This window comes from Vicia villosa, unplaced genomic scaffold (assembly GCF_029867415.1).
Source record: "Vicia villosa cultivar HV-30 ecotype Madison, WI unplaced genomic scaffold, Vvil1.0 ctg.000817F_1_1, whole genome shotgun sequence".
In the NCBI taxonomy this organism is placed as follows: Eukaryota; Viridiplantae; Streptophyta; class Magnoliopsida; order Fabales; family Fabaceae; genus Vicia; species Vicia villosa.
In genome coordinates this window covers 57,029-66,539 of record NW_026705360.1, presented here as the reverse complement: position 1 = coordinate 66,539, position 9,511 = coordinate 57,029, and the positions used below count along the sequence as shown (strand labels likewise).

Sequence of the window (9,511 nt, the reverse complement as noted above, 5' to 3'; positions counted from 1 at the left end):
CTAGTCTCCCCCTTTTTTGCATTCTTTTTCTTTTACAACCATAAAACATTAATAAATACTCAAATTAAATCCCCTTAAAAAACACCAACCGAAAACACTTCAAAAAACCTAATAAATGTTCAAACTTAAAACAAAAGTGAGGAAGTGGTGCGAGACCTTGTGGTAGGTTCTCGTCATCATGGAATTACCCTAAAAGACACAAACCAACCATTTCTTTTTCTTTTGCCTGCTTGGCACCTAAGGGCATCGTTATCTCCGCTCTACTGCATCCTAGGTCGATCCCTTATGCAAGAGCGTGAGCGTTAACTCCGCCCAACTAAAAAACACAAAAACAAACAGAAAATCGTGAGCCGAGCTACGGTAACTCTGATTCCTGAAAAGGATACGTAGGCAGCGGGGTAGGGCCCGTGCGAGTATAATTCTTTATTTTCCCTACATTCTGCATTCATTTCGCATTTAGACATAGACATATTAGACACCCTTTAGATAGAAACAAACATAGGTGGATACCATCGAGTACGATGGGCGTGAGGGGTGCTAGTACCTTCCCCTCGCGTAACCGACTCCCGTACCTTGATTCTCTGGTCGCAAGACCCTGTTCCTTCCTTTGTTAGGTTCTCTAATATTCCTTTCCCTTATGGGATAAATATATTGGTGGCGACTCTGTTCATTTTCGCGAGCGTGCGACAGCTGGCGACTCTGCTGGGGATGTTGCTAGACCTGTTGCTGGTCCATCCTTAGTGAGTCGATCCTAGCCTGCGTTTGTTTGTTTATTTACTGGGTGTTTACTTGTTTTTATGTCTATACTTTGTATATATGTTTGCATGTTTATTCTTCTGCTTGCATATCATGTTTATTTCTGTTTGCACATCATGCATATGGATTATATTCTGTGTTCCTTGGGGTCTTCTGTTCTGTTTTGCAGGTTGGGTGGGATGTTTTATGAGGTAAAAGGCCCACTACCCAGGCCAAGTGACACCTAGGATTAGCGTGGATGCTCATGTTGGCTCCCGTAGCTCTTGCTACGATCGAGTTGATGTGGGGTACCACAACTGGGCGAGGTTCTTTCATGGAACACTGTGTCTGGCACTCTTGTTGCCTCAAACACTTTGTACCCCATGGGAACTATAGACCCCAGTGACCATTAGGGACCACCTGTCCGTGTCTAGAATTCATACCCGTGAGTTTTGGGGAGGGACAGGATACTAGCCTTCATCATACCCGGATTTCCATTTTGCAATCTGAAGTCGAAATTTTGAACCTGTTACAATCAGTATTACCCAGATGTTCAGAGCTGCGAGGGACATTCAGTCTCTCACCACATCATGCACATGACACATCATGCTATTGCATTCACCCCGCTTCATTCGCGGAGAATCCTGAAATCTATTAAAAAAGAAAAAAGAAAAGAAAAGAAAAAGAATATATACATACCTTTTTGCAAAAAAAAAAGGAAAAAAGAAAAGGAATAATGAAAAGATTTTAGGATTCTCCCAATGAAATGCATTCCACCATATCATTTAACATGCATGTTCATTTATTTTCAGGAACTTTTTGGCTTTGTCTCCGACTAACACATGGCTCCACCACTGAAGACTGGCAAGCGCAATTACTCTTACTCTTTTGTGAATCCTAATCTGAAGTCTGTTGAGTGTTTGGCAAAGAAGATCACACCGGATGAGTCAACCAATTTCCGAGAAAAATATGGGTACATTCTAAGCCTCCTCAAGATGCCATTCACCAAGGATGGGCAGGAGGGAGTTCACACTTTGCTTCAGTTCTATCATCCCTCCCTCCGTTGTTTCGCATTCACTAATTATCTTTTGGCTCCTACCTTGGAAGAGTATTCGTCATTCCTTGGCATTCCTGTTGGGAAAGAGGTACCTTATTATAGCGCCATGAAGGCCCCTGATTCCATTGAGATTGCTAAGGCTCTTTATTTGAGCAAGTCAGTCGTGGAGGCAAATCTCACCAAGAAAGGAGGTTGTCATGGTTTTCGTATGGAGTTCCTGGTTAAAAGAGGTTGTGATGCTGCTGAAGCCAAAGAGTGGGACACTTTTAGAGCTATCCTGGCTCTAAGTATCTATGGTATCGTGATGTTCGCAAATGTGCCTGACTTTGTTGATATGCATGCCATCCACATATTCATTCTGCAGAACCCCGTTCCTACACTTCTGGGAGATGTTTATCATTCCGTTCATCATCGTAATGAGCAGAAAGGAGGTTTGGTTAGATTCTGTGCTCCGCTGCTATACCGTTGGTTCAGATCACATTTGCCGGAACATGGAGCTTTTGTTGATAGTAGGTACACATCCAGATGGGCTGATAGAATTATGGGACTTAGGGCTAAGGACATTGTCTGGTACAACCGATCCTTGGACCATATGGAAGTTGTTATGAGTTGTGGGAAGTTCAAGAATGTGCCTCTCATGGGCATCAGAGGTGGGATCAACTATAATCCTATCCTGGCTAGAAGAACATATGGATACGCTTTCATTAGTCCTCCTGAACAAGTAGAGATCGCTGAGAATATTTACTATCATTCAGCCACCAATGTTGGGCAAATGGCAGAAGCTGCACAAGCCTGGAAGAATATTTGCTGGAGAGATAAGAAGTATGTTGGTCAAAGAGACTGTGCGACTTATAAAGACTATACTGAGTGGGTTGAAGTTGTGGCCAACACCCAAGGGATGCCCTTCCCTCCAAAAGATCCTTTGTATCCTCCTGCTGGTGTACAACCCGACATTGTCTCCATGCCTTGTTATAATCAGACTGTGGAGCAGAATCGGAAATTGACTGAACAAATGGAGACGATGCAAGTTAAGATGAATACTGATAGGCAAGAGAAGCTTTCTGCCCTCCATAAGTTGAAAATGAGAGAAATAGAGCTTGAAGAATTGTATGCAAGAGGAAGTACTTCTCAGAAAAGGTCAAGGGTGACCATAGACTCTAAATCTGCTAAATCTCAAGAGAGGGAGATCAAAGAGCATTATGAGGATCAGTTGGCGGAATTGACAAAGAGGCTCCAAATCCAAACTGATATAGCCAAATCAGAGAAAGCCCGTCGAAAGAAAGCAGACAAGCTCCTTCTGGAACGTCAGGCAAAGATCGAGGGGTGTTATGAAGAGATTCGCAAGTTGAAGGGTCGAATGGAGGAAAAGGGCCAAAGTGATACTCAAGCTCAAGAGGAAGCCAGAGGTTGGGAATTGAGAAGCCGTTACTTGGAGACCATGCATTTCAGAAAGGACCTATTGATTCAAGAAGTTGTTAAAAGACCAACCCATGCTGAGACCAAAAAGCTGTTTGAAGAAATGAAGGCTTGGAGCTATAAGAACATTGGAGATAGCCCACTTCGTCATTTGGACATGGGAGATCCTGCTTAGTATTGGTTTTTGTTATTGAATCACCACCAGTCTTGTTGGATGGGGTTCCTATTTCCATTTTATGTATTTGTTGGCTCGTGAGAGCGGAATATTTTGTACTTCAAAAACGTGGTTGTGGAATTAATCGATTATGTTTCCTTATCCTGGTTGCTTATCTTGGTTGTGTTTATCTTGGTTGCGCTTCGTTGTTTCTCCGTTATCTTGTGTTGTTGGTTTGAGACAAAGCTAAAAAGTCTTGGAAATAATAAAACATGCGCACATGCACCCATGCACTCATATCATACTGCATTTTCAGGTTTTTTTTATCAGATTCTAATTGGGGTCCCTTCCAACAACAGATTTCTTTTCCGACGACGAAGCTGACTTTCTTACATCCTTACCGCACCAGGAGCAACGAGAGAATCATGGATCAATTTGAACAGAGTCAAGCTGCCCTCCGTAGGGATATGGATGTTATGGGGGAAAGAATGACCCAACTTATGGAGACTCTTCATGTCGTTGTCCAAGGACAAGAAGAGCTCAGAAAGAGCGTTGCTGGGCTGATCAAAGATACTCCTACCAATTCTGCTGATGGAGGGGTGAAAACTAAAGAAATTCCTGTTGAGGGGATAGCAAAAGTAGTGGATGACCACCACGAGGTTATTGACCTTGAACATGATCTTACTGCTGAGTTGACTGAGACTGCTAAGATGTACCAAGCTCTCGAAGAACGCCTTAAGGCCGTTGAGGTTGCTAAAACTTCGAGTTTCGACACTGCTGCTATGTGCTTGGTACCTGGGATTGTTATTCCCCCGAAGTTCAAAGTGCCAGATTTTGATAAGTACAAGGGAGTTACCTGCCCAGAGACTCACATTCGTTCTTACTGCCGTAAGATGGCCGCTCACGCTGAGAACGAACCTCTGCTTATGCATTTCTTCCAGGATAGTCTCACTGGAGCCCCATTAGAGTGGTATATGAAGCTCGAGAGGTCTAATGTTAGTACTTGGGGAGAACTTGTTGATGCCTTCTTGAAACAATACCACTACAATACTGCTATGGCTCCTAGCCGCGGACAGCTGCAAAATATGTCACAGAAATCTGAGGAGTCTTTTAAAGAATACGCCCAGAGGTGGCGTGAACTTGCTTCCCGTGTCCAACCTCCTCTCTTGGACCGCGAGTTGATTGATCTATTTATGGGAACTCTGAAAGGGCCGTATCTTCAGCACAGAGGCAAAGATACCCTGACAGGCGTATAGATCCGGTTCCAATGCCTTATGCTCAACTTCTCCCCCAATTGCTTGCTGGTCAATTGGTACAACTCCGTGAACTTGGACCTCCACCTAGTCCTCTCCCTCCTGGTTATGATGTTAATGCTCGATGTGAATTTCATTCAGGTGCCCCGGGCCATACTATTGAAAAGTGTAGGGCATTAAAGTACAAAGTTCAGGATCTCCTTGATGACAAACTTATCTCGTTCGCCCCTACTGGTCCTAATGTGCAGAATAATCCTATGCCTCCTCATGCTGGTGCGACCAATGCTATTGAGTTATGTGATGATCAGATCCTAGTAAATGATGTTAATGAGGTAAGGATGCCGCTAGCAGTTATCAGAGAATATCTTATGCAACAAAAGGTTTTGTGTGAGCTACATGACTACTGTTTGCAATGTTCTTCTAATCCTGAGGAATGCACTAGGTTGAAAGAAGAAATCCAGAAACTAATGGACGAAGGTGTTCTTAGAGTGGAAAGAGTCGTTCCTGTCGAAGATGTGGCTACTCTAGAGATACCTTACTATCCTGCTGAGGTGTCAAAGAATCAGAATACTCCTTTGGTCATTCGCGCTCCGAGTACTCCCTTGGTCATTCAGGCTCCGAGGACTCCGTTGGTTATTCAGGTTCCGAATGTTCCTTCGACTCCTTCAACCTCGTCTATTGTTCCCTCTCCTGTGAATGATTCTAAGGCTGTTCCTTGGAGTTATAATGCCGTGTATATTCGAGGGAAGAAGTTTGACTGTCCTCCAGTGGGTACTTCGAGTATCATAAATATTACTGGCACTAGTGGTATTACCCGTAGTGGTCGGATCTTTGCTGCCCCTCCTCCGCCTCTTAAAGAGACCAATAAAGAGGCTAATACACAAGCAAAAGGAAAGCAAGTTGCTGTTGATCCTCCTGTAACACGTAATGCACAAGATGCCGAGCAACTTCTGAAGATCATTAAGAAAAGTGATTACAAAGTGATTGACCAACTTGATCAGACCCAAGCCAAGATCTCCATCTTGTCTCTCTTGGTGCATTCTGAAGCCCATCGTGATGCTCTGATGAAAGTTCTGGCTTCCGCTCATGTAACTCAAGATATTACCGTGCCTCAGTTTGAAGGGGTTGTGACCAACATTGCTGCTGGTAATTGTTTGGGTTTCTCTGATGATGAACTTCCACCTGAGGGTAGAGCACATAACAAAGCGTTGCATATCTCAGTCAAGTGTCTAGATGCTGTGTTGTCTCGAGTTCTAATTGATACAGGTTCTTCTCTTAATGTGATGCCCAAGACTACGTTGTTTAAGCTGAGTATGGATGGGGTTATGATGAGACCGTGCACTATGAGTGTCAGGGCGTTTGATGGTTCTAGAAGGTCCGTAGAAGGGGAAATTGATCTGCCTGTCTTGATTGGTCCTCACATGTTCTATATTGCCTTCTATGTTATGGATATACGTCCTTCATACACTTGCCTCTTGGGTCGTCCTTGGATCCATGCTGCTGGGGCTGTGACATCTACCCTCCATCAGTGTTTGAAATTTGTTGTGAATGACAAGATTGTTGTGATCACTGGTGAAGAGGATTTGATAGTCAATAATCTGGCGTCATACCGTTATGTTGAAGTGGAAGGAGAGATACAAGAGACACCTTTTCAGGCATTAGAGATTGTGTCGGTTGATAAACTCCCCGTGGTTGAGAATAAGAAGGAACTCGGAGCACCCCTCTCGTCTCTGAATGATGCTAAGGCCTTCTTAGAAGCTGGCACTCCCCATAGTGCCTGGGGCAAGCTGATTGATGTTCATGAGAAGCGAGACAAGTATGGCCTTGGGTATCAACCATCTTCTTCTACTCAGCTCAGCATAATTCCTGGAAAGAAGGTGATTCCCCCCATTTCTCAAGTGTTCGTCAGTGCAAGCACCAGTTCTGGAAGTCAGGTTCTCGCCGTGGATGATGATGATGAAGAAGATCTCTCCAGATTCATTTGCCATGCTGCGCCTGGACAGGAGCTCAACAATTGGACCATCTTGGACATCCCCAGGGTCACTTTTATGGAGATGTAATTTTCTTGTTTCGATAAGTCATATGCTTCGCCCTAAGCATTTTGACCGCTTGTACAAAGAAGGGCCCCCATGTTATTTCGATTTGTTTAATATTGAATGAAAGTCATATTTTCGCATGCAATTACTGTTCCATTTCTTTCATTTTTGTTTTTACTTTAAAAACTTTTTCAAAAATGGCAAAGCTTTTTCCTTTTTTTCTTCTTTTTATGTGTTGCATTCTAAGGCATAAATCATCCATCGTGCAGATCCGGCTCGAATTCCACCAAAAATGATAATGTTACAGTTCCACGTCTTAATATCCTTGAGAATCCAATTGACCAAGCTGATGAGGATAGTGGGGAAGATTGTGAAGTCCCTGAGGAATTGGCAAGACTTTTGAGACAAGAGGAGAAATCTATTCAGCCACATCAGGAAGCCATAGAAATCATCAACCTCGGTTCAGAAGAAGCAAAGAGAGAAGTCAAGATAGGGGCCGCTTTGCAAAGTGATGTAAAGAGAAGGTTGATTGAGCTGCTTCGAGAGTATGTTGATATCTTTGCCTGGTCATATGAAGACATGCCTGGTTTAGACACGGACATAGTTATGCACAGGTTACCGCTCAAACCAGAATGTCCGCCTGTAAAGCAAAAACCACGAAGAACTCGACCTGATATGGCTTTGAAAATCAAGGAGGAAGTCGAAAAACAGTTGAAGGCGGGTTTCTTATCCGTGTGTGAGTATCCTCCTTGGATTGCAAACATAGTACCTGTTCCCAAGAAGGACGGAAAGGTACGCATGTGTGTTGACTACCGAGATTTGAATAGGGCAAGTCCGAAGGATGATTTCCCTCTGCCTCATATTGATGTGCTAGTCGACAACACTGCTCAGTATTCGGTATTCTCCTTCATGGATGGTTTTTCTGGCTATAATCAAATAAAAATGGCTCCTGAAGATATGACCAAGACTACCTTTACTACTCCGTGGGGTACGTACTGTTATAAAGTGATGCCTTTTGGTCTTAAGAATGCTGGTGCAACATATCAACGAGCGATGGTGACTATCTTCCATGACATGATCCATAAAGAGATTGAGGTGTACGTCGACGATATGATTGCAAAATCCCAAACTGAGGAGGAACACTTGGTATATCTTGAGAAACTGTTTGCTCGGTTGCGTAAATTCAAGTTGAGGCTTAATCCAAACAAGTGCACTTTTGGAGTGCGATCTGGTAAATTACTTGGTTTCATTGTGAGCCAACGAGGGATTGAGGTCGACCCTGATAAAGTGAGAGCAATACAGAATATGCCAGCACCAAAGAATGAAAAAGAAGTTCGAGGGTTCCTTGGGAGATTGAATTACATAGCCAGGTTCATTTCTCATCTCACTGACACTTGTGAACCCATCTTCAAACTGCTGCGCAAAAATCAAGATATCCGATGGGATGATCATTGCCAAGAAGCCTTCGAAAAGATCAAGAAGTATCTCCAAGAGCCACCAATCCTTATGCCTCCGGTTCCTGGGAGGCCGCTTCTTATGTACTTAACTGTGCTTGAAGGATCTATGGGGTGTGTGCTGGGCCAACATGACGAGTCTGGTCGAAAAGAGTGCGCCATTTATTACCTGAGCAAAAAGTTTACCGATTGTGAATCCCGCTACTCACTACTCGAGAAAACTTGCTGTGCTTTGGTATGGGCTGCTCGCCGACTGAGGCAGTATATGTTGACTCATACCACTCTATTGATCTCCAAAATGGACCCGATAAAGTACATCTTTGAAAAACCGGCTCTTACAGGAAGGCTAGCCCGATGGCAAATGCTTTTATCAGAATACGACATCCAGTATGTCACACAGAAGGCCATCAAAGGAAGTGTCCTTGCAGATCATCTTGCTCATCAGCCATTGGAAGAGTATCAGTCAATGAAGTTTGACTTTCCTGATGAAGATATCATGAAACTAGATGATAATGAAGGACCCGAACCAGGGGAGCGATGGACTCTCACGTTCGATGGTGCATCAAATGCTATGGGCCATGGTATTGGGGCAGTTTTGACTTCTCCTCGTCAAACTCACATCCCTTTCACAGCTAGAATATGCTTTGATTGCACAAACAATGTCGCAGAGTACGAAGCCTGCATAATGGGTCTCGAAGCAGCCATTGATATGAGAATCAAGATCCTTGAGGTTTATGGGGATTCCGCCTTGGTTATACATCAAGTGAGAGGTGATTGGGAGACAAGACACCCCAATTTAGTTCCTTATAAGGACTATATCTTGGAGTTGCTGCCCGCTTTCGAGGAAATCACTTTCAATCACATTCCCCGAGAGGAAAATCAATTGGCAGATGCTTTGGCTACTTTGGCGGCTATGTTCAGAGTTAGCTCCCCTAAAGAAATGCCAGACATAACGATCCTCCGTTACAAAGAGCCTGCCCATGCATTCCCTGCTCATTGTCTCACTACCGAAGATGTGTATGATGAAAAGCCATGGTATTACGACATCAAGAGGTACGTTGAGAAGCAAGAGTACCCCGAAGATGCTACGATTGGTGATAAGCGAACGCTTCGAAGGTTAGCATCCAAATTCTTCTTGTCAGGAGACGTCCTGTACAAAAGAAACTATGATTCAGTTTTGCTCAGATGCGTGGATAGACACGAAGCAGAATTGATCATGCGGGAAATTCATGAAGGATCTTTTGGAACTCATTCCAGTGGACATTCTATGGCCAAAAAGATCTTGCGAGCGGGATATTATTGGATGACGATTGAAAGTGATTGTTATGTGTATGTGAAGAAATGTCACAAATGTCAAGTGTATGCTGATAGAATTCATGTCCCCCCAACTCCTCTGAATTTCCTGA

The 9,511-nt window shown here is 43.7% G+C and overlaps 1 protein-coding gene across 1 annotated transcript; it reads left to right on the top strand.

The window, feature by feature from the left end:
• Positions 1 to 1,577: 1,577 nt before the first annotated feature.
• On the top strand, positions 1,578 to 2,800 carry LOC131631385 (uncharacterized). Its single transcript, XM_058902179.1, has 2 exons — positions 1,578 to 2,730; positions 2,772 to 2,800. Exons 1-2 carry the CDS (start codon positions 1,578 to 1,580, stop codon positions 2,798 to 2,800), a joined length of 1,182 nt encoding a protein of 393 aa, XP_058758162.1.
• Positions 2,801 to 9,511: the final 6,711 nt, after the last annotated feature.

What these genes read in the sequence shown, in the direction of transcription:
- LOC131631385 (XM_058902179.1), top strand. Translation starts at nt 1,578, where the DNA reads ATGGCTCCACCACTGAAGACTGGCAAGCGCAATTACTCTTACTCTTTT. An exon ending in TCCTTTGTATCCTCCTGCTG is followed by an intron (nt 2,731 to 2,771) that starts GTGTACAACCCG and finishes TGTTATAATCAG; the next exon opens with ACTGTGGAGCAGAATCGGAA.